The sequence below is a fragment of the Taeniopygia guttata genome, chromosome 10, assembly GCF_048771995.1.
Source record: "Taeniopygia guttata chromosome 10, bTaeGut7.mat, whole genome shotgun sequence".
Taxonomy (NCBI): Eukaryota; Metazoa; Chordata; class Aves; order Passeriformes; family Estrildidae; genus Taeniopygia; species Taeniopygia guttata.
In genome coordinates this window covers 8,905,956-8,930,793 of record NC_133035.1, presented here as the reverse complement: position 1 = coordinate 8,930,793, position 24,838 = coordinate 8,905,956, and the positions used below count along the sequence as shown (strand labels likewise).

The 24,838-nt window shown below is 38.8% G+C and overlaps 2 protein-coding genes across 9 annotated transcripts in view; both read right to left on the bottom strand.

Annotated features, from left to right (window-relative positions):
* MYO5C (myosin VC) overlaps window positions 1-13,288 on the bottom strand; it is a 33,083-nt gene extending 19,795 nt beyond the window's left edge. Inside the window, exons 1-16 of the mRNA XM_030280971.4 lie at window positions 13,156-13,288; window positions 10,250-10,360; window positions 9,268-9,433; window positions 8,808-8,952; window positions 8,253-8,409; window positions 7,587-7,730; window positions 6,610-6,691; window positions 5,905-6,012; window positions 5,269-5,375; window positions 4,375-4,640; window positions 3,875-3,956; window positions 3,424-3,564; window positions 2,662-2,787; window positions 1,969-2,052; window positions 959-1,093; window positions 530-627 (exon numbers count right to left, since the gene is read on the bottom strand). Of these exons, the coding sequence (XP_030136831.3) occupies window positions 530-627; window positions 959-1,093; window positions 1,969-2,052; window positions 2,662-2,787; window positions 3,424-3,564; window positions 3,875-3,956; window positions 4,375-4,640; window positions 5,269-5,375; window positions 5,905-6,012; window positions 6,610-6,691; window positions 7,587-7,730; window positions 8,253-8,409; window positions 8,808-8,952; window positions 9,268-9,433; window positions 10,250-10,360; window positions 13,156-13,182 (1,979 nt within the window). The 5' untranslated portion in view covers window positions 13,183-13,288. The remainder of the gene's footprint in view (window positions 1-529; window positions 628-958; window positions 1,094-1,968; window positions 2,053-2,661; window positions 2,788-3,423; window positions 3,565-3,874; window positions 3,957-4,374; window positions 4,641-5,268; window positions 5,376-5,904; window positions 6,013-6,609; window positions 6,692-7,586; window positions 7,731-8,252; window positions 8,410-8,807; window positions 8,953-9,267; window positions 9,434-10,249; window positions 10,361-13,155) is intronic.
* Window positions 13,289-14,241: 953 nt separating this feature from the next.
* MYO5A (myosin VA) overlaps window positions 14,242-24,838 on the bottom strand; it is a 97,986-nt gene continuing 87,389 nt past the window's right edge. For all 8 annotated transcript variants that reach the window (XM_072934093.1, XM_072934095.1, XM_072934097.1 and 5 more), the window contains 8 exons: window positions 24,641-24,787; window positions 24,043-24,197; window positions 22,770-22,859; window positions 21,902-22,052; window positions 20,785-21,067; window positions 19,777-19,951; window positions 18,383-18,463; window positions 14,242-17,530 (listed from right to left, as the gene is read on the bottom strand). In XM_072934093.1, coding sequence (XP_072790194.1) covers window positions 17,378-17,530; window positions 18,383-18,463; window positions 19,777-19,951; window positions 20,785-21,067; window positions 21,902-22,052; window positions 22,770-22,859; window positions 24,043-24,197; window positions 24,641-24,787 — 1,235 coding nt within the window. In that variant the 3' untranslated portion in view covers window positions 14,242-17,377. The remainder of the gene's footprint in view (window positions 17,531-18,382; window positions 18,464-19,776; window positions 19,952-20,784; window positions 21,068-21,901; window positions 22,053-22,769; window positions 22,860-24,042; window positions 24,198-24,640; window positions 24,788-24,838) is intronic.

Below are 24,838 nucleotides of genomic sequence, written 5' to 3'. Positions count from 1 at the left end.
TTATCTGCCACATATGACTGCATTAACACATTATAATGTTTTTTCCCTATAAAAACTGGGGAAAAATCTGGGGCTGTGTTCAACACTGTTCATGCTTTTTCTGACTTGTAAAGCTCTTTCAAATATTTCTGCAGACAAAAGGGAATTTCACAAAGAAAATGGCAGAGGTTTTTATTCTCTAAATATGAATTGGGGTTAATCCATACTGCATAAGGGCAACACACCTGTACAAAATATTTATCAACTTAAACCAAGGAGGAAAACTTTTACCCTAAAAATGTTCTGACAAATACACAAGCACTAGTATCTAACTTGAAAAATACTAGGTTAAAGGATTTTTAAGGTAATAATAATGATACTTAAACATTCAATTTTTATAAGAAGACAGTATTTTTTTTTTCAAATTCAGCTATCTGGAAAGGAAAACCATGTTCTGTATGGGAAGTTTCTCAACAATAAGAGTTTAGCTTGCTGACACACCACTACAATGATACAGAAAACCACTGCTGAGCACAACTAACATACTTACTCAAAGGGCAATTTCTCATCATTTGGCTTTATGCATCTCACATAATGAGGAGTAGTTGCATTGAGTGTCACCATAAGTAAAGACAAAGAATTCCGGAACTGGAAAATACCAGACATAAGAGTTTTGTTAATGAAACATTTCAGTTAAAAGTCAAATCTTGGTCTTTTAGTTATTTGTTAGGTTTTGGCTGGACACTGGGAGATAGGGTTTAGATCTTAAATGCAGGAAATTGAAGACTGTGGCTGTATCAAACAGTCTCCTATATATAAAATAAACACACCTATTATACCCAGACTGGAGCACTGCCCTGTGGCTCTTGCTGTCCTGAAAACTGGACAGTCCCCCATGAGCAGTGACAGAACCCAGTCTCAGACTGCCCAGCATTTCCCAGAAAGCACAAACACCACAGAACAGCAGGTTCTGCAGTACCTTACTGCCCACAGTCGTCCGGAGCTGTTTGTTGGGTGATTTCAGAACAGGTCTGGCAGATTTGACGTTTATAGTTGAACTGAAAGGTGAAATGGACACTGGACTGTCTTGAAAAAAATTTGCACACAGATGAAACTAAAAGTGTGGTGAAAGAACCAGAGTTAAACACTGCAGCATGATTGTAATCAGAATTACATTTACTATAACATAAAATGCAAACCCCTTAATACTTAGGCCAGGTATTGCAGGCTTTTGAACTGGGTATCAAACAAACAACAATTGAAAAAAGAGTTGCAATGATTTTGAGTCTATTATGAAGCACTCAAACATTTCACATACAAAACTCAACATCTGTGAAAGCAGTCTGCAAAAGCTATTTCCATATAAGCAAATACAGACATAAACACAGAGCAGAGCTAAAAATAAGAGCACTTAAGGCTGTGTTTTCACAATATGCAATTTAAATTATGAATATATTTTCAAGGCAGATGAAGTTAGCTTCTTAAGAGTAATCCTGAAGTCTCAAGGCTATAGACTTCAAAGGGACAAGCAGATGGGAAGTGGCAGGCACACATAAGACACCTGATGTTTTCCTTGCCCTGGCATTCTCTTAATCTCTTTTAAGAACAAACAACGGCAGTTGTTAATGGTAAACTACCTATCAAAGTTGCATGTAATGACTACAGGAAAAAAAAATGAAAAGTTTTTCAGTTACAAGGATTACAAAATGCTCTTGAAGGGAGATATTAAAAGAAAACCCCAACATAACTTGCAAAGTAAATGCACAAATATGAAGGAAGTTGAACACTGTGTTTTTTCATCTTGTATATTATTTGATGGTAAAAAGACACACTTCTATAATATTAAATAAATTAATAAAAATTCAGACAAAATTAATATATTCGACCTATTAAAAATCTATAACAGAAGAAACATTTTAAAATGAGATCTGAATTAATTCCAGTAAAATCAGGTATTCAGAAGATTAATCATTACTGTTTGTCACAAACCTTGCTCTCTTTCAAGATTTCAATCAATACTTCGTGTACTGTATCTCTGTTTTTTTCCAGAAATCCTTCACATTTATATTCTACCTGTGCAAACAGGTGAAATCATTAACTTTTCAGCAACAAATAAACAAACAGTTGGAAAAACAATAATTTTTACTCTCCCAGCTGTGGTAGCCAAGAGCTCTTTATTAATCTGTAACACAATGGCTGAAACTCTGCTTTTCCCAGTCCATTATCTCAAGATTACATACATACATCCTGCAAATTTAGAAGCAGGACAAATTGCCAGAATCCAAATCCTCCTGCCTTCATTAGGAACTTCTTTCCTCCTTTCTTCATTATTCTATGATTTCAAATCAAGGCACCAAAAAGGAATACTACATCTGAAATGTAAATTACTGAGACTAAAACGTGTATGACCTACAACTGTAACTGTTCTATTTATACATTCTATTATTTTTCTGCTTTTTTATCTTGATGATTTATGTTCTTAAATTCATTATCTTAAGCACTTCTTACACTTAAATGGCATGTTACAGGCAGTATTGCCAATAAACAAATAGCACTATGTATTAGAGATCAATTTTATAGAAGTTCCAAATAGGTGTGGTTAATATTTCCTAAGTTTGTTTTTTTTCTGAATGAACAACTGCTAGAAGCACAGGGAACAATACCGGGTTGTTTACACTCTACCTTATCAGCAAAGTGTTGAATGATGAAAGACGTGTTTGACATCCTTGGCTTTTCAAAGAGTGCATTTTTATTGACAAAATTATTATACAGCTTCTGAAGCCAGTTTTCATCTTTTCCATGAGGCAACTGTAAGAACAAGAAGGGCAATCTCTTTAACAGGGCTGTTAGAGCAGCAGAGCTGCTGAGTCAATAAACACTCTGCATAAAACCCCTCATGGATTCACAAGGCCTCATAACCAGCTTTTGTCTCTTCAGACCCAACAGTGGCTCTCTGTAGCAAATCATCTTTGGAAAGAAGGTTGTATTAATCCCAAAGGTTTTGTATCAAAAATAGTGATTTGTAGACTAACTAAATTTAAAAAATATTGCTTCCTGTGGTCTGAGCAGTCCAAATTGCTGCTTGGAGCAAGACTAGCAGCAGCAAACTGCTGCTCACCCTCCAGTCCAGGAAGTGAAGAAGGATGAGGATCCCAGTGCACTCCTGCCCAGCCTGCTCCAGTCCTGCACTGCCCCACAAGCTGCTGCCTTACTCCTGGCTAAGTTCTGAGATCCAGTTTTACGTTATTAATACTATAAGAGAAAATAGAATAAGTAATTTACAGTCAAAATTGACAAATAGAGGGCAAACATTAATGTTCCTTTTCTGAAGAAAATGCTCTATTTCCCATTGGAAAGGGTAAAATATGGATTACAAGCCCCACTTGTAAAAATCTATATAGTTGTTGGGTTTTTTAAAATTTTAATTAGCAAATATTAAATTACCAAGCATTCCTCATCCAGAAGTTCTAAAATTCCCATTTTAGCTTCAATAAGGTCAATGACAGGCTGGTTGTCATAAAAGTCTATTAAAGTCCATGGGATATCTTCCTTCATATATTCTTCTTGTTCAAGTTTAAAGACATGCTGGATTTGCAAAAATTATGAAAACATAAAGAAGGTTAAAATTAAGGGACAATAAGTACAGTGTCTGCATGTACATAGTTGTTGTGTATATTAGAAAAAAATTATATTTTGGAGTATATTGCTGTCTGTCTGTAAAAAAAAACTTCTATATTTTCATTTATATATAGGCATACCTATGTTTACATATAAAAATAAAATATTTTTATTTATGACTGGATAGTCACTATCCATCACTCAAGCACAAACAGCATTTACTAATATCCACCCTGAAGCAAAATAAGATAAAGAACTGTAAAAAAAAAGAACATACCAGGTTAAATTGCTGCTGTAGTTTTTCATTAGCATAATTGATACAAAATTGTTCAAAACTGTTCACATCAAACGTTTCAAATCTGAAACACAATTCAAATAAGAAAAAAAATCCTTTGACATCAAAATCAAATGGCAGCATCCCTGAAACTCTTTGGAGATATCCTAATGTTTCTAAGACAATTAACTAATGGTAAGACTAATGAAGATGCTAAGGAATTTCAAAACTTCTCTAAATGCTAATGTTACCAGACACAATAAAGCTAGAAAAACCAGAGTTAAATCTAAAAGTATCATATCAGAAGATAATTTTAAACCTCATTCACAAAAAAAAAATATGGTATTTACAGCAGAGGACTTCCACTAATCTGGGTGCTAAAGAACTTACGTGATCATGACCTTTTAGTAAAACAAACCCATTCAAACTCACTGCAAGCACAAAAAAGTGCCTTTTTCACCTACTCCAAAAAAAAGGCACTCTGCTTCCAGAGACATTCTTACCCATAAATATCCAAAACACCAATGAAAGTGTGTTGCTTGCCAGGGAACTGCAGAGCTTGGTTAATTCTTTCCACAATGAAGTCAAATAAATGGGAGTAGATCTTCTTTGCCAGAGCATCCCTGGCGTTGACAGCCTGTGCCCTCGTCATTGGCTTTACCACGGTCTCCGAGGTGGTGACAATCTTTCTGTGGCACAGCCACCGGGCCATTTTGTCACATTTTAAATCCAGAAGCTCACAGAATATCCTGAGATGTTTATCTTCCATCTTTAAAGAAGACCAATAAATATTATTAGGGTACATTTAATTCTTTAACTGTTTAGTTATTTAACTGAGAAATCCTTGCGCTGCTGACACCAAACTATGATTTTTTAAAAAAAAATATTTATTCATATATGGCAAAATAGCAAGATGAGCTAAACAAAAATACTGAATAGAGCTCCTAATATAGGAGAGAAAAACTTGGGCTGGATGAGATGTTTTGGATTAAGACACTGAAAGAAAGTTACTTTGGTCTATTTTTAGGTGCTCTTGCCTTTCAGACTTGCATAGCTTGCTGGGACACATTCTGAGCAGCTTTGATTATGCTCTGGTTCCTGCATCCTGCAGAGAGTTCCAAAATGGATTTTCCAGCAGCTGTGGATCAATTGGATATGGAGTACTCTTAGCCACACTTTGTCTTTTGTTAAGACTTTCTGTAGCTGGGCACAGAACAGCATCTGTGAGTGAGCACTCGCTGTGATCCCACACAGATGGAGATGGAGAAATTAATCAAGTTTAGTACACCAGCTTTAATGCTGCTCTGAGCCCCAGATATGAGAGAAACTATCGCTAAAGCACTTCTGGCATAAAATAGAATAGCAAATGTTGGTATCTGAATGAGCTACTTCCTTACACTGATGGATGATCTTTCATCTCCAACAGCTGCTACTTCCACATTGCCCAAGTGCAGGATTGCTGCCAGCATTTTAAAAACGTCCATCTGAAAATCCCCCTTCAGACCTAAAAAAACATTCCTTGATTATTTGAAATAAGCAGAAACAGCACAATTAATTAAACCAGAACAATGCTGGGTTACTTGCTTTGCTGTGCAGCCAAGAATTGTACAGCATCTCTGCAGAGTAGGATGCAAATCCTTGGTTCTGCCAATTTTCTGCCTGTCTGATCCGATGATGGATTGGGCATAAGTTCCTGCACCTCCCCAGGTGCCAGCTGAAGTCTGATTTAGCTTTTACATAAGCTTTTACAGGGGCAAAGAAGCTCCCAATTCCACTTCTGTCACAGCATGTTCGCTTATGGGCCAAGAAGACTCCAGCCCTCAATGCTTTTGACCAGTAACAATTAACACCAGTTAATTGCTAATTGCTCCTGCCCAGCACTTAGCAAACAGACTAACACCACAACGGACAAGCTATGAAAAAGAACTATTTTGGTAATTACCAGTAACATTTTGGATATTTCAGAAACAATCCACCTTTGACCATTTCAGGGGAAAAAAAAATCAACTGAAAATGTATCCCCAAGAATTTACCCAGTAAGGCAAATGTCTTCTGAGTCTCCATCATATTTGCTCTGTCATCAACCCCTTCTATTACAGTGCTGCCACCCATTCGTGTGTAGTTAAATTCTTCTGCACTTCCTGTAGAAAAGAAGCAAATCTTGTAATTCTGCAAAAGTTAGGGACTGGGGAGAGCCACTTCTTAAAACTTTTGTAACACAAAAAAATTTAAGATGCTGTCAGATGACAATGTTTCAGTGACAAGATGGAGGTCCTCTTTTTTTCTGAGGGAAATCCATGTGCTCAACTCGGTTAAGCTGACACAGGTCAGTATTCATAATTCTTAGAAATCTTAATATCCATCTAATAAGCAAATTGTAATGGAGACTGTGCAAACATACACCTAAATTCTGCTTCTTCCAGCTTCTCTGTAGATAAATGAATCAACTCCCTAAGCTGTTATAGCATCTGTCACTACAGAATGTATGAGAATAAGACTTCCAAAGACACTCAGGTACTTGATTGTGCACTATTTGAGCTTCCAGGGATTTGCTACCAAGTTCAAAACCAGCAGGATTAACAGCTAGGTGACTTAAAAACACAGGTCCTGTTTTAGGGATATCATAAATCTCCTGTGAGATTTATGGTGTAATGCACTAAACATCCTAGCACTTGAAAACCCAGCCTTAAAATGCTGCACCACAAAAGTGAAGAGCAGGTTATTTTCTTGAGACCTACCCAATTTAAGATGTTCATATTCAGGCTGCATAGCAGATGCACACAACTGATAAAATATATGGTAGTTCCTTTCATTTTCTGACTGTAAAATAAAGCAAAGAGTAACATAACAGAAAAAAAAATTAACAATAAAATGAAGAAACAAACTGAAAAAGATAAAACTTGATATTCAACACTATTTTAAAGTGATAATTAAACTGAAGATTAAACTTCGCTGCAAGATAGGTTAGCAAAGAAATTGCTGATTATTAAAATGGCACCTCTTAGCAACAGTTTTGAAAGTGATACATTCAAGTAAACTTTATTTCTACTGCCAATATGCAGAGTTCTTTCCCCAAGGATATTAATTTCTTCAGCTTGAATAATCATCTACTAAGAAGAACCATCAAATACTGCAAAAAAAAATGTGTAGGAGTGTTAGCTGAAACACTGCCCTGTGGGAAGTCAAAAAGTTCTCCATTTCCAAACCATCCTTCAGGGCAGAAAATATACAGAAGGATTTTTCAGTGTACTTAAGAAGTTACAATACTACTAAAAAAGAAACCTTTGTAAAAGCCATTTTATAAAATTAAATACCTTCTTTAGTATATTATCATAAGCCATGACATTGAAGTAAGTCACATGAAATAAGCCTTGGGCTTATAAATTTTCAGCCTTTTTTATTTTCTCAGACTCTCTCTGCCCCATATATGCTGCTCCTTTCCAGATACAATTGGTCTCTGTTACTGTTGTAACCACAAGTTTGAGATTTGCAGTTATTTCAGGGAATTGTCCCTGAGAAGCATTCTTCACTTAACACAAGGAAGAACATGGAATAAAGTAACTTATCAAAAATAATATTAGCTTCTGTTAAAAAATAAATCAAATGCTGATTAGATACACTCTTCAGAACTTCACATAATATTTTCTATACAGAACTAGTATAGTGCATCAGGAGCTATAGTGACATTGATTATTTTAGACTTTATTTTACCCACCTGAAACACAACTCTGGATTTCTCAAGCAGGTATGTTCTCATGTTAGCTCCAATGATTTGGTAACTGCGATCAAAACTGATTTCAGTGTATTTTCCAAATCGACTGCTGTTATCATTCCGTGTGGTTTTTGCATTGCCCACAGCCTACAAAAATTATAAACATTTACAACTTGCTTTACTCACATCTCCCATAAGAATAACTTTGTCAAAACTTGAGTCAACTACAAGTTTCTAAAATCAAAGGTGCTCAGGGATCAATCTCTGATCAAGCATTGAATTGTGTTATTGTAATTTGAGGCCCAAAATTGAAGACAAGCCTCAAGTCAAATAGCAAAATGCTACATAAACTGAAAATTAGACAAAGCATACTTTTCCAATATAAGGGTCCAAGTCATTAAACAAATCAACTTGTTCAGTATTGTTACATCATCATCTAATTAGGCAAACCAGCATCTCCAAAGGGCCACTGGTAAATCATACAGGACCAGGTGTTCCTGAGGCTGACCACCTCTTCCACTCAGTAATATTCAAAGGCTGAAATTCAAATTTAAGTATCTAACTCAGACAGATGAAGCATCCCTAAAGATTTCAAACAAAATTTCCCAGAAGTTCTCAGAATTCTTCCCTTGATGAGTACAGACTTGACAGACACTCTCCCAAACTTACCTCGGTTATTGGATTGGATGCCAGAACTTTGTCCTCCACGTGTGCATTGCTGCTTGACTTACTCACAGTGGCAAAGTATCTCATAGTATACCTTGCAGACACAGTCTTTCCAGCTCCTGATTCTCCACTGACTATAATAGACTGATTTTTGTTATTTCTAAAACCAAATAATCAGACAGTTTATGTCAGACATGTCTAAAGGGCATGTATAAATGTAGGAATTACACATATGAAACAATGTTTGAAATCACAGCTGTGCCCAAGTCTCATACATCAGTTCCATCTTACATCTATTCTCTTTCTCCTCTTCAGCTGTAACCTCTAGGTTGAAGTCACTACTGTTCACTAAGTCAGTGTTTTACCCCTCATCAAGAATGAAAATAGTTCTAGAAATTCCTCAGTTGGTTAAGGAATTCCTTCTCCTCTAATTAGGCAACGTGTTCAAAGGTACTCCTAAAAGCCAGTGGCACATACACAGTAAAATTAAATGACAATTAACACTGACTGCCACCAGACTTCAAGTATTATTTATGGACATTAAATAACATACTGAACCTTGCCATTTGCTTGTATGCCTCTTCTGCCACAGCAAATATGTGTGGATCCATGTCCCCCATGTTTTGCCCACTATATGCATGGATAATGGCATCTCCATATATGGGCAGCTGCTTATAGGGGTTTATTGCAACCAGAATTATCCCTACAGCCAAGTGTACAAAACAAAAAATAAAACACAGGTTAGTTACACGAAATGCCTGGTTTTGGCAGCAACAGCTGAAATAATACAAAGAAGCAATATTTTCTAGGTAGAAGATGCTGATGAACAAACAAGTCTATACTGACATATAAAACCAGTTAACATGAGTTAAAATATGCTTCAGGAAAACATTACACATCATGTTGCAAACTGAATCAATATTAATACCTTTATATATTCATACCTTTATTTATTTAGTACTTTAATATTAATACTTTAAAATAATTAAAAAAAAATTAATAATTTCATTTAGTTTACCACTATATGTGTAGATAAGTTTAGACTCCACAAAACGAATTTTAAGATTGTGTAGAACAGCTGGTTCATGCAGATAACTGAGGGCAGTGAGATCATTTTCACCAACAAGTATGTCAGGATTTCGTAGTGGAGGCAAAGCAGCTGGATCAACAGGGTGTTTCAGCTCCTGTCAACACAAAACATTGAAATGTCATAAAATGCATTATGTTTGCATAAATACAAATCTTCTACCTTTACATGAAGTTATAGTGTTGATGGAGCCCTCCATCAACTATTTCTATTTCATTGATTCTATACATCCCCTGAACTTGGGGGAATTGGAGCTGTTTGTTGCTTATGAAAAACTCATTCTCTTTATTTACAATATTTTGTATTGAAATCTGTAAAAATGGGACACATTTAGCTCTCTAAAAACAGGAATATTTCAAGTACAGACAAGAATAATAGAACAGCTGCAACTGAATGAAAGTAAAGACCTGGTCAGAATTCAAGTCACCTCTGTAACTATCCTTATGTGCAACACCTCAGTTTTCTTTACAGAAAGTTTAAAACTCACTTCTGTTTCTTTCAACAAATCCATTTAATCATACCTTCAGAAAACCAGAAATGCTTTCCAAGTATTAAATCTGTAAAGAACCTGGATACTAAAATTAACAATCTTACACAAACCAACAAAAGAAGCAACAACTGGCTCTGTGAGAGAGAACTATGCCTGTCCTGCACTTCTGATTTTCACTTCAATTTAGGATGAGTTTCAGGGCTTGTGTCCAAAGCAATCTTTAAGGTATGTTCTCCATACTAATGTACACAGACACTGGAATTGCACTCCTAATATTTTTGGGCAGCAGATGTGTACTGTACCAATTTCAATATGATGAAAAAGAAAAATGTGTACATGTTTAGATTCCATAATGGTGAGTGCTCTGTTGCTACATAAACATATCTCGGCAAACCCCTAAATGATTCAGGCTTTTCTCCTTACAGTTCCATCCTCTAATTGCACATGCAGAAAACGGTCTCCAGCTTTGTAGTTTTTTGTGATTTCTGCAGACTGCCAAACTTCTTCATTATCAGGGATCCAAACCCTATTGTACTGTAACAGAAAAACAAGACAATTGTTAGCTTAGCTACTATCGTAATACCAGGCTAGCATTAAGAAATACCTTTCAAACATCAAGTGCAACCCTATTCCAGGACTTTTGGGGATTATTATTAGCTTTATAAAGCAGGCTATATTTTTTGCGGTTTTGTTATTTTTCATGAAAGAATAAAAAAAAGAAAGCAGACTCATTAATTTCAGACATGCATATTCTGCTCCTGTTCAGAGCAGAGTCTGCAGAACAACACAGCATGCAGAAAGGTGAGCAAAGGCCAGACTGTTGCCAGGCTCTTCAAATCCTCTAACACTGAACAAAGAATAAAATACACTTAAGGGAGAGACCTTGTTTCTAAGAGGGTTCAAATAAGCAAGAACCAGAGAAAGCATCTCACTACCAGAATTCAGACAATCAGGAATAGACAATCACTTCCCTGAATTCAAGTATAGACACTGAACTCAGAATGCATTTTGCCACAGGCACATTGTCATACCTAAGAAAGACTGCACAGTTCCCTTTCTTTTAACAGGACTGAAGTGCAACCTCCAAACATCTTTCCCTGCTCTAGGACAAACTTCAAAGACTACTGGCTGGTTTCTTTCTTTACAAGCAATCAGCTGGCATACTTTAGCTCCACCCCAGCAAGGCATCTCTAACCTACTGAAGCACAGACATTTGAATGTAAGTTATGCTGTTTGAACCATTTAGTTCTCCTATGCTGAAGTTAAAATGCAGAAGCAAAAGCAACTTCTTTAAATGCTCTGCCTGAGAATCTATGGGAAACAGCATTCCTTAAAAGGTCACAACACAACTGAAAACTTCAGTCAGTAGGGAATTACTTTACTGATGTGGAGTGTGTCCTTCTCATCCTGACAGGGTTTGACAAAATGACATTGTTGTCCCTACTCACACAAGAAACTATAATGTATACTCTTCCAGCATCTTTCTGTTTTGATAGCCAGAGCCCTTCCCTTAATTCCCTCACCCTAGCCATATTCATGGTCAGTTGAAACAAGCTGTTTAAATAAACCTGTGAGAACTGCTGCAGCTGCTTACTTGAAAAATTAACATTAGTCACCATTTCATGCAGTGTGAGCAGACCCACAGAACCCCTGAGGACTTGTATTCCCTTCTGTTCTGGTGCTGCAACTGTTGGTTTTGGCACAAACAATTTTTTTCCTCTCCAGTTTGGAAGAAGCTTTGGAAGCTCCAGTAGATGTTCAGAACATGAGTGTCTCTGCCCCAAGAAGGCCACTGAGCCATGGTGGTACCTACAGAGGTCCCTGCAAACTGCACTGCACAGCTGTAGCTTCCTTAATTCTAACCCCCAGGATCAACACCAAACACTTTAGGGTAGGAGGAACGTCCTGTGAGTTAGCCTGTGGTGCTCAGTGACTTCTCCAGCTGAGTTTTCAGGATCTCTAAGGACAGACATTGACCCTTCTAGTGAGCCACACACCAACCTGGTTCTCATCAGGGGATGAACAACCATGGAAACCTCAGCTGCTTCCATGACACCTCTCTGCTTTCAGCATGATGGCATTTCTTTACACAATATCCAAAATCACAAAGACATTTTCTAAACAATCCCAAACAACTGTAATGGCAATATTTTCATCTATCTGACCAAGGGGACAAAGGCCCATCTCCTCAAGTATCTATTTAATAGCCACATGAAAGACATGGCTAAATTAGCTTAAATTTGAGTTTTCCATGTTTATCCAACTATAAATTGTTATTTGTATCATTCCTACACTATGCTGATCTCCTCCTGGCCTACAAAAAGTGCTTCTTAAATTGAATTGTTTGTTGGCTGTTATACTTTGTGAGTTAGAATATCACCACCGAACAGCCTCAGGGGCACACAGTGTGTTCGCATGCAAGAAAATGAATTACACTAGGTCAAGGACGAGAAAGGGAGGGAGAAGAATGTGATAAAAGCACTGATTCTTCAGGAAAGGCCCCTTGGAGTTGCAGGAGCCTCCATTGGCAAATGCACCCAGCCTAGAGAGCTGGCTGTGTCCAAACCCTGCCTCGCAGGTAAACAGACGGGAGTTTGCTCATTTCCGTGTCAGGTTACACCCGCACTCCTTCCCCCTCCACCTGTCCGGCATTCCCGGGAAAACCGCGCTCGCTCCTCCAGCGGCTGCGAGCGCAGCGGCAGCAGGAGCCACCAGCCCTGCAGCACCAGGCTCAATGGGAGCAGCTGCTGCTGCCTTAGATCGGGGACAGGCTTATTAAACCCCCGACATAGCCCTGTTGGTTTTATTTAAAGCTAAGCAAACAAACGATACGTCACAACGCTCCGGTGACTACAGGAGAAAAGGGAAAAGTTGTGCGAAAGTTTCAGCAGGCGCATTAAGGAGGAAGAATCTTTGCCTTAGGGCCAAGCTCTGCCGCACACATTCAATATTTGCCCAACAGAAAGCGCAGCACCCACGGAAGGGCAGTTATACCTTCGCGGTGCCTAATCGCTGGCTGGAACAGCGAGACCTGCTCCCAGAGGCCGCGAGTCTCACAAAGGGAGAGTTTTTCTCAAAGAGAAGTGTCTTCCCACGGTGCCCTGTGGTGCGGTGTCCCGCACGGGCGGCTCCGCGCTGGGCGCTGTGCCCGCCGCCCGCGGGCGCACGAAGCGCTGCGGCGGAGCCCGCACGGCCCGTTCCATTCCCATTCCCATTCCCATTCCCATTCCCATTCCCATTCCCATTCCCATTCCCATTCCTATTCCCAGCCCCGCTCCGGCGGAGCCCGCACGGCCCCTTGCCCCCAGACCTTCCCCAACCCCGCTCACCTGCGTGTAGAGCTCGGCCAGCGCCATCGGGCACAGCCGCGGCGGTGCGGACGAGGCTCCGCAGAGCCGCCACAGGTCCCGCGGCCCGGCCCGGCCCCCGCCCCGGGGCGTGGGGAGCGGCCCTGCCCCGGCCCGGCCCGGCCCCGTTCCCGCTGCCCGCCCGGCCCCGGCCCGGCCCAGCCCCGGCCCGGTCCGGCCCTGCCCCGGCTCAGCCCGGCCCCGCTCCCGCTGCCCGCCCGGCCCGGCCCGGCCCCGCTCTCCCTGCCCGCCCGGCCCAGCCCCGGCCCCGCTCCCGCTGCCCGCCCGGCCCCGGCCCGGCCCCACTCCCCGCCCGGCCTGGCGAGCGCAGAGCCGCCAGAGCGGGCAGCAGGAGCGGGGCAGCCTCCACGGCCAGCTGGATCCCGGCTCTGTCCGTCCAGCCGAGCTGGGGCGTGCTCCCAGTCACCGTCCTGGCACCTCGCACACACCTTTAGGGAGCGGGAATGATGGACGCTGCGGCTGCCAGAGGATCCCCTGGAAGCAGTTCTGACCCAGCGGAGAAAACCGACAGAAACATTAATCACCTCCACAAAGTGCTGCAAAGGAATTTCTATGACAAGCTCTGAATAAGATACAAATTAACAACTCTGGAGTGCATTTAGTAGTTTTAAAGCACTAACAGGTGCTACAGTCGAATAGCCTTTATGAGGAAGAAGACTTGAATAACCACAGTGCTGTGTTTTAGCAGGTGGATACATGCCAAGACCCACCAGCCCTCTCTCCCCACCTGACACAAGGAGCTTTCATAGCACACAAGTGAATGTTTTAGTGCAGATACTCAAATTTTATTTCAGGAAGTGTACGACAAAACACCCTAACCAGGAATGGGTTATGTTGAACAAAGAATTCTCCCATAAGCACAGCAGTTTATAGTGCACTGCTGCTATCTGGGTGTGTATTTACACATCCTCAGATTTTAACCAACTCCCTTGGCAGTCAACACCAAGCCTGCCATGGAGGCAGAGGGAACCCTGTGACCATCTGGGGTCCATGCCAGCACACAGCTCATGAGCCACCAACCAACCAAAAAAACCCTGAAACAAACTGTACAGTTGTACTTTTATTTGGACATTTTCCAGTGATAGCTATTAGGCTACAGCTTTTATGATGCACACATTTACTAAGTACAACATCAGACACTACAACAGATCAGAGCTCATGTAATTCTGACAATGTTTTGTTTTTCATCTATGTACTGTAGTGGCATCAAGTGAAAACCTATGCTTAAAGGCTCATCGCATGAAGTATCAGCATCTTAAAAAACCCAAGTGTTTACTCGTAGTTTTAGTATGGTATTTGAAATGTGTTCAGTTTAAATAATAAATTACATATAGACCTTCAAATTGCAATTGCTGGTGTTTCCAAGTTGGGAACAAATGTTGCTGCATATTAACCCACTTTTAATGAACCTGATGCTACTTTTTCCTGTAATAGATTAATCTCAGAAAACTGACTTAAGCACTGTTATGTTCCATCCAAGTCTGAAGCGTGAGAAGCAATTTTTCAAAATTTGGATAGAAGACTGTGTCCTAAACATTAGAATAAAATGATCACTGGAATAAAAAAACACCAAACTGAATGAGGTAATTATTGTGCAAAATCTGTAGAACAACTGTATATATTTCTAAGGGGTCATTAACAAGTATTTTTCCAGCATCTGATAAAATCTATCATCTCATTAGATAATAAATTAAAATATAAAAGATATGTCCACATTAAAAGAGCATGACCATGATTCAAAGGAAAAAAATTTTTTAAATAATTCTGCATTATATTCCATGGTTAAAGAGATTTTAGTCCTATGGTGAAAGTTATATTATACACTCACACTAGAATTTTATTTCTGAAAAGTGCATGTAAAATACTGCCATGTAAAATGTTAGATTAATTACCAACTACACATCTATTCCAACTCAAAAATATTTTCCTTTAAAACATGTCAAGCAGCATATACTTTTAACGTGATATAAAAGTAATACCAGTCAAACCACTGAGTTTAGGGATGATATCTATAATTTACTAGACACTACTTTTTAAAGGAAACAATACAATAAGGCTTTTTACAGGTAAACAAACTTCAAAAATAAACAAAAATACATTTAGGCATACATTTTAAACACTAACACTTAAGTAGTAGATACATTTCCTGATCTACAGTATGAACATACTGTAATGCCAATTGTTTGTTCTTCAATAGGAGAGAAAAACCTGGGAGGTCAGCATGTTCTCATGTGTTTTCTTTCCTAACCCTGTTACTGGATGCGAAGGCTTTGCCATTACATTCTCACAAGTACAGTACCTGACAGTCTGAAAATGACCTTACACCTTATTTGGAGCCACTTCACAGCAGCCAGAATTTCAGAAATCAAGTAATGTTTGAAAAAGGAGTGTTTGGTATATGGTGTAGAGGAAAACCTAGATCATTTAGTAAAGATCATTCAGAGCCTTTTTACAGTGCAGTATAAATTCCTGGAAGTACTAGTATGATCCATCAAATGTAATATGGGCCATTTGAATACAAGGAGCATCTCAAAATGATACTGAGAAAGTTTATGTTGTCTTTATTTCCAATTTGAGCAATCATACAAACAGCATGTCTGCCTTTCAAGTAAAACAAAACTGAAATGTCTCAGTCTGCTTAACAGCAAATATTTTCTCTGTGAATTTGGAGGCAAACAGAGGAGCACCAAACAGACTAATAGTGTACCTCTAGGTTATTTATCAATATTGTAAAATAAATTAATGTTAACACCAAGATGCAGATTATTATAATACATTAAAAATATTGCACAATGCAAGTGAGCAACGTGTGTGGCTTTATTTTTACATGTATGTTTGAGCCATACACCACAGAACTGGAACCTTACGCGAGGCTTCCACGCTTATGCCTCACATTGTGAAATGTGAGTTTTAAATAGCAGATCCAAGATGTGTGAGACAGAAAAATCTTTCCAGTAAAATGTGAAACATTCAAGTTTCTCATTATGCACTCTGATTTCCAACCATTAAATCAGCATGAATCATAGTCAAGTGACAGCATCATAGTCAAAACCTGCTTAACTTTCTTGTTAGTCAACCTTTCTAAGAATGAGAGCCTTGGGCTACTGCATAAATTTTCTAATAAAGTTTTTCCTCTCATATTCCAGTGTGAAAGAAGACTTTTCTCTGTTGTTATTTTTTTTTCTAAGTGGCAAAAAACCAAGAGATTATACTTAAAATACACATTGTCATCTCTGGGGTCTACAAACAAAGAACAACATTAGACAGACTCTATAACCTAAATAAATACTAAAACCATTACTGACTTCCGATTGTTTGTTCAAGATTCTGTATTTTTAGCTAACTACCTTTAAAAATAACTAAATGTGTAATTTCCAGTGTGCTACTTGTGCTTAGTTACCATTTTCCTCTACAGGTGTTACTTGATAAAATGTGCAAAAATCCAGTTAAAGTAACAGACTGCAACAGACTGTAAATAAGGTTGACAACAAAAAATGAAGTGTCTTATTTTTAGTGCTTAGTATGATACTGTCATACATTTAAAACAACAGAATATGCAGCAGCAGTTTAGTTTGCTTGGTAAACCACAGTTCTAACAAATAAACACCTAAGTTAGAGCATATAGTGAGCTATAGGACTTATCACTACAATTTATGTCAAACTGACATAAATGAGGAAGTGGTTTAAGAAATAACTTTATATATTGCCAGTTTGTGTTTTTCCATTCAGTTTTTACAAATTAAATGTAACAGGCTCCCACGTGACTGCATATTCTACTACAAAATGCCTTACTTTCAAGTCTTCCATGTCCAGGACTGTGACTGTCCCTATTGGTGCCCACCTCTGAGAAGATTACATATGGATTTTAATTTACACTATTTAAATATGTTACTAAAGATCTAAAAATGTCCCTAGACAGCCGAAGACACAACTTTTGTCCAAGCCCGATTTCCATACTCTGGACATGTGTGAATCAGTGATGTCCTCATAAATGCAGTGACATCTTTCTATGAGCGTTCAGCCTGTGGTGCTGCTGTGCAGTTTCCCAGCCACCTGAACTACACATCTGGGCTTAGACAGGCTTTTGTTCAGAAAACGTGGGTTTAGTGGCTCACTATGTTTTAACAGGTACAGATATCAGGCAACTGGTTCTCCATCTAACACTGACAGGACATCCTTGGGATCAGACACGTGATATGAAGCCCAGGCCCAAGCTGGCTGGGATCTGAATGGTTTCTAAAGCCAGAGAGGATGGATTAAATGGGAAAGTAACAGGGAAGATGTGTTTGGCATCCATGAGCAGCTGAGGAGAGTCCTTCCTGTCTCGCAGACGCACCTGCAAAGATAGGAAAGGGATGGCAGCATTTAGCCAGCTGGTAACAATCACCTCAGAAAACTGACCTGTGCTTACAGACGTGTGTGCAAACACACTCTGCTAACCTGAGCTGACACATTTTCACCAGCTGTGACTTTAAACTGTAGTTACTTTGATCTGCTTCAGTTCTGCACATCTTCCCCTTACAGTGCAATCTGGGAATATTTAGATTCCCAGCAAAAGGAAGATTTTGCCCAGTATTTAGTAACCATCTTTTCAATAAGTGGAATTACAGCTTTATTGCAGTTCTACCTTCCCAATCTCCCTTATCTTATTTATCTTGTAATTCAATTTCTAATAGATCAGGAAGTTCACTTTTGTTTCTTTAATTTTGCTCTACTTTGCTTCTCTTTGGAGTTTTCAAAACTTTTCGTTTTCACCAATATATACAAAAATAGAAGGGGTAAAGTAAGAATTTTGGTACGGATATAGGCCTCAATTTTCAAAGCACAGAGTTTCACATGCAGACACAGGTCTGAGTAAATTTGCATATCTAAATCTTAGTGCTTGAAAAGTTGTCATACAAGTGAGCTTACATACACAAAGATGAATAAGCACAAAAACCTCTCACCTGAAAACCTCATACGTACTGACAGGGAAACAAACACTTTCATGTAAGTCTGGAGGCAGGAACTTCTGACTGCTTAAATTTTAAGGCTGACATTACCTTTTCAATGCTGTTAAACTATGATAGCTAAAAAGCTGAGTTTAATTAATTTTCCCGAATGTATTTCAGGATGCAAACAATTTTGGCTGATCCAAGAGGTTTTCTTGGAAATAGTCAAGTGGTTTTTGATGAAAAGATAGACATACCTGTATTGTACGTATAAATGACACCAAGACTCTCTCTTCAAACTCATTAACTGGAGTATACAAATTCAGAACTTTTACAATCTGTGAAGAAAAACAATCACTTTCAGGTTCATGTTACTGATCAATCAACAGATGCATTCCATAATTACTAATAATATAATTTTAAAATCAGCTATTTAGAAAAAGAAAATTATTTTAAAGTATCTGTTATTTTTCTGTTTTATTGATTAATGCAGAATTCCATCACCCTGCTCAATGCTATGTTCAATGACTGCCTCCTTCAGAATATATGCTCTTTGGAGGTAGAAACTCTAAATTTCTACATATGTGATGAAAATACCAAATGATGGAAAAATCACATAAGTAACTGACTGTTTTCCTACCCCTCCCCAAAAACATCATGTATTTCTCACCCTAATTTCTACCCTGTAGTCATGACCTCCTATAGTCTTACAACTTCTCTGTTGTAACTCACAAGAGAGTGAGCTATTCCTCTAAAAACAGGGCTAAAAGCACCAAAGAATTACATAAGGCTTTAAATGATAATATGGGTGAAACTTGTAAAACCTATTAAAAACTCTTTGGTTTTTTTTCCATTTCCTTTGTTAAAAAACCAAAACATTTTGTTAAAAAGTTAAAACACAGCACATGGAATTCTAACTTCTTATTCAGTAGAAAAATAAGTGATTTTGCAGTAATGTGAATTAACAAATCAAAATGGCTTTATTAATGCAACTGCTAGTGCTGACACAGCTGTGAAAGAAACAGGGATATTTCTTCCTTTTCCTGGCAAGAATTGTTCAGTAAGCATCAAAGATGCTTGAGTCCATTTATTCCTGTACAAGCTCTATGCAAATGTAGCATTATTTGAAAAAGAAGTGCAACATATCTGTGTAAAATCTGAGCTTTCATAAGTAGGAGTCCGTTTACTGAGACCCACTTGGTTCAGCCTTTGAGGCTAATGGGTACAGTAACTTCACACTCCTGTTTGCAGACTCTCAGACAACAGCTCTGTTTGAATTGCCCATCAACTTGGCTGGATACCAACTCTGATGGCAGAAAGATCAATCCCTACTACCCTAGGCAGAGCTGTCTGGAGCACAGAGACGTCTTTGAATGAAGACTTTTCTCTAAGGATTTCCAAAAACTGAGAGACTGTGTACAGCACTGCACCCTGCACAATCTATTGAGCTTCCTCTCATTTGTTCAAAACTTATCTCAAACATCAGACTCAAAGGGTCTGGTTCTTTTTTCACCCCTCCCACTTAAAAGCAAAGCAAAGTAAGAAACCTCCAATTCATGTGTGACAGCAGTGCTGGCAGGGATAGCAAACACCAACAGAGCAGAGAGCTGCTCAGGAGGGACAGCAAGACAGACAATGAGGATTTGCACACCTGGGCAGTAGTCAGTGCATTGCACATTGAACATATGGCTTCTGCATCTTCATCTGTTTTCTTTTTTACTTGCAACAACTGTGCAGCCTGGATGAGGGGTTCCAGGGTTTCCTTAGCCCCACTATTCATCAAATTTTTATCTCGTAGCCATTCTTCCAGTTGACTCACATTGTACCTGTACAAAGAGGTAAGAGCATCAAGAACATTAATGCTTGATTATGGATAAATGGAAAGCATGTGCAATTTCTCTTTCCCAGTGCTACTTCTTTGTCCTTATGTGTTTTGTTATTTTGTCTTCACACTGTTTTCTTCCAATTAAGGCAGGGATTTTGACTTTCATAACAGTTAGAAACTATGGACTAGAAAGAAAAACTGTCTTTGTCAGAAACAAAGATTTCCACTGACTAGTCTTTCCCATTTGTTACTGTTCCTATTAATTGCACAAATGTGATAAGAAGAAAGGCAAATGAGATTTTGCCCACGTTAAAGTACAGTGTGGCTTTGGGATGTAACTTGAGGGACTAGAATGCCCTGGCTAAATTTCCTGACATATGCGAGTAAAATCCATTTCACAAGTGATGTGAATGCAGGAGATTATTCAGGTGGCTTTACCTCAGGATGCAGCAAACCAGTGTAGACAAATCCACTGCACCACCAGTGTACAAATAAAAGCAGCAGGTATGTTTGCTATTCTTCTCTAAAAGCTGAGGAAGCAATTATCAACATTTCACCTGCAGCTCTACAGCTGATTCCCACTTGATAATGAAACACTGTTTGGTTTGCTTCTAACACATTTCCTTGAATGTCAGGTAGGATTTGGTCAAAGTCAACTAAGCTGTTTTTAACCAAATTTCACCAAATCAGTTCAACATCATCTGCACCTGTTTGTGTGTGCAAAGACAGATATTTCAGATCTCTGCAGCTCCATCAAAATGATACTCAGCCATGTCAAGAGCCCAATAAGATTTCCAGCAGTGCATTCGAGAGAAGTGTAAGAAGCTGTCCCACCTTATCTGCATTCCTTTGCTCCAGGAGCACATGTCCTTGCGCAGGAGGAGGTTATTGAGCGTTACGGCCCCGATGATGTAGAACATCTGCTTGACCACCTGTTTGATCAGCTCTGGGTCCATGCCATGCTGGCACATCACCGAGTGGAAGGAGTTCAGCTGCCGGATGATGGAGTCCAAGGTGTAGGTGCCCTCATCAGCGATGCTGGACGTTCTCTTCCGCAGCCCTGTCGGTTTCACCCCTGACACACCTTGGATTGTCTCGTGCTCCAGCATTCCTGAAACTGCATTTCATTGACACCATTATTGTAATGACTGACAACTGCTCATACACAAGAATGCTGGGCAAGATGGCAAAGCAGAGCGAGCAGGCTGGGCTTCCTGCTAGCCACAGTTTACCATGATTTCCAGAAAATGTGTGTCCTGTTATGCTTGGCAAAACCCAAGTTCACAGGTTTTTTACAAAGAATCCAGCATGTGTGTTTAAAAGAACAGTCTGAATCTAGCTCAGGAAAGTACTTTTTTCCTCCTGGGGTCACATGAGCAGCAGAGTCAGCAAACTGAGAGCTGTTCCATTCTTTTAAATGTTGTGATTGGAAAGTATCACAAAAATTTCTGTGGGACTGCTGTCTGAAGAGAACATGAAAAGTATTCTTAATGAAAAAAAATCCCTCTCTGAATGTTAGTTTTATCACTGCTTGTGATATAATTCCTCTCTGCTGTCAATAACAACAACTAAACAATTTTTCCATATTAATTTCAGTTAAGAGTTCTCATGTAATTAAAGTCTATTTTTTCCATGGGATATTTCCCAACAGACAGGGCAACAAATATCAGAATGGACTGACAGCTTCTTCCTGCAAATGCCTGATTTATGCCAAGCATGAGTAAGGTATACCAATTTATTCTGGCACTGCCAGAAGAACCAGTCACAATTTAGTTTTTACTCTAATCCAACCTGTCCAGAACAGTCTTTGTCATCTCTGAACAGAATACTACAAGAACTAGTAATGAAGCTCTACTGTTTAAGAAGAAATACAAGATACATCTACTACCACCATCACAATTTTCATTTTGGTACTATGTTGTGAATTTTAAGGAATTCAACTTTTCCTTACCAATCATTGGTTGCAGAATATTTTCCAACACTCGGACAAGTTGCTGGTAGATCTGAATAGCCAAATCACTCAGTACTTGTCTGTATTCAGCTAAATCAAAATTAGTGAGGCAGTGTTCATTTTGACGAGGTGTATTATGCTTCATAAACCCCTGCATTTGTGAAATAACAGAAATTAATACTTCAGTATAGCATAAAGTATTACACAAACCCAGTATTTGCATTTTCTTTCATGCAACTGACAAATAATACCTTAAGTCACAGATCCTCAAAATTTTAGTCTGGAACTTTATCTGATTTGGGCTAATGCTAGGATTTGCTTTTCAAGTGTCATGTCCACAGCATCTGCTTCCTTAACTCAAAATTTCAGGTCTGAGACAAGGAACAGACTCTGCCAGCTTTCTGGCAGGCAAGACTTCCTCCCACTCCAGCATGGGCATTTTCACACGGCCAGCTATGGTCAAACGCCCAATTAAGCTTGAAAGAGGAACTGGGCATATCACAGCCTCCAAAAACCAACTGGTCTGCCACACTAAAGGCTAAAAGGCTTAATATGGGCTTTTTTATAGGGAGTGCAGTGAATCATTGTTAAAAACCATAATGGTAGCTGCCAGATCCTCCTCTTAATCTGAGCTGGCCCTTTTGGGAGGAGCCCAGTGTCATCTAGACTCTGGGTGCCAGCCTGCAATGAAGGGAAGCTGGTTCAAATCTTACATCCCTGTGCTTTCCACTGATGCTGTCACCATCGTTCCAAAAGGTCTAGCCACTTTAAAAGATTATGACTAGATCTTTTACACAAGATTTGTTAAAGAGCAGTGCTGACAACAGTACTGGAGAGCAAGAGAACCCAGAATAAGAGCACTGCTTACCTCCTCTCCGCTGTACTGCTTCAAACAGTGCAAAAATCGGCAGGTGTTCGACAGCCAGAAGGACACTGTTTCAAAGTCATCTCCTCTTTTCTGAAGATAAAAACACACTTCAGCAAAGACCGGCAGGAGAAATAAAATAGAATGCAAGATACACAACTAAATGCTTAAAATACACTTTCTAGTAGATCCTCATTCTGATGTTTTGCAAAACTTTGTGTATTATAGTAATGTATTAGGAAAGCAAGAGTTTTGGCAAAGTGCCATTTAACACTCTCCCCTCTTTTCCTTAGTATTCTTCACTAATACGATTTCCTCCACAGACATGATCTTTGTGTTTTACAGACCATCCTAATTGCTCTGGGCAGAAATCAAAGGGCAATGAGACTATATTCCCAAAATACTCAATGACTCTTGTGAAGAGCCCAGTGGGGAAGACTGGAATGATACAGAGCCAGCAGGAAGAGCAGGGAACAATTTAGTTTGATGAATGCCACTTATATCACAACCATTTTGGCAGCCTGAAATGGAAAATGAAACAAAACAACAAACCCTCCTCACCAAGGAACACAGGATCGAGTATATGCAGAATATTTCTAGAGCTCCACAGTGTGCACTTCTTTCACTTAAAAATGTTAAAAAATTCCTATGGATACCTAAGCTCCTGCAGGATTGTTTACTAAGTATTTTTTTCAAAACTTGTAGTTTGATTAAAGGCTTGGCTTTTGACACATCTCTCTCATTTAAAAAATAAAAAAACATGTATGCATAATACATATTCATGTCTTAATAATGCCTTCAAAATACACCTGGGCTGAACTCTCCCAGCCAACTCTTGAAAAGACTTTGGGCAGTAACATATTATCATCAGTGTAATCTGTAGGTGAAGCAAATGAGGAATCTGTTAAACAAAACTGCAAATGAAACTGTTTATTTAAGCACTCTGGGGAAGATAAACAAGACTCACTCTGCAAACTCTGACTACATCCAAAACTTTATAAGATGAGCTTCAGGGGAGGGAGACTATTCAAAACAAAAAGAAGGTAGTTCTTTTCCCATTAATTCAATGCATCTCTGCTACTATAGGGATGAAATGCCAGCATTTCATGTAATTTATTATTTTTTTAACACAACCCTTGGGACTTTAGTGGCAGTTCACTGATCACAAATCCAGAGCCAATTCATTGAAAGCCTTTTCCTCATTCTCCTAACATAAAACCAAAAGTGAATTTTAAATTAACATTTTTTTTTTTCTAAACTAAGCGGACTAACTAACCTTTAACACTTTTTTGATGCCATTGATAGTGGAAGTCAACAACGACCGCACTTTCTGGTCATCATTAAGGTAATCTGCATGGCGCACACACATGAACAAAATATATGCTGGTAGTCCTGGAATCAGGTTGACAGCTACCCCACGTGGTTTCAGCTCTTGGGAAAAACAAACACACATTGTCTAGTTAAGTGTCAAGTCATTGGAAGACATTATATGAGGTAATTGCAACCTCCCCAGTTAATAGCATATACATGTGTATATAAATATATATATATATATATATATATACACACACACACATATATATATATATATATAATATATATAATATATATATACGTGTATCTAGCCAGTGAAAACTCAGAGCAAAACTAAGGGCCACTTTCTTGGTAAAAGAACAGAATAAGAAAATATAAGTGCCTGCTAAAAATACGCAGGCATGTTAATACGTACTATACTCATCAGGAAGGACAATTAGTTAACAATACACATTTAGGAACTGAGCACATAAACTGAACGCTGTCAAAACCAAAATGAACATTTCCTAATGCAAATTCATTTTTCAAAGTGCATGGACACAGAGAAGGCCACAATTTACCTAAAATAAGATTCTTGACAAGTTTTTGTTCATCCTCCTTCTTATATTCCAACATCCCTTGGAAGTCCTTTTCTTTTCGTGGAATGTTAACTGGACGAATAGGTTCATCAATGATTTGTCCAGGTGATATGTTCTCCATCTGGCCCACTTCAGAGAGAGAATGGAAAGAAATATTACATTTTCCAGTGAAACAAATAG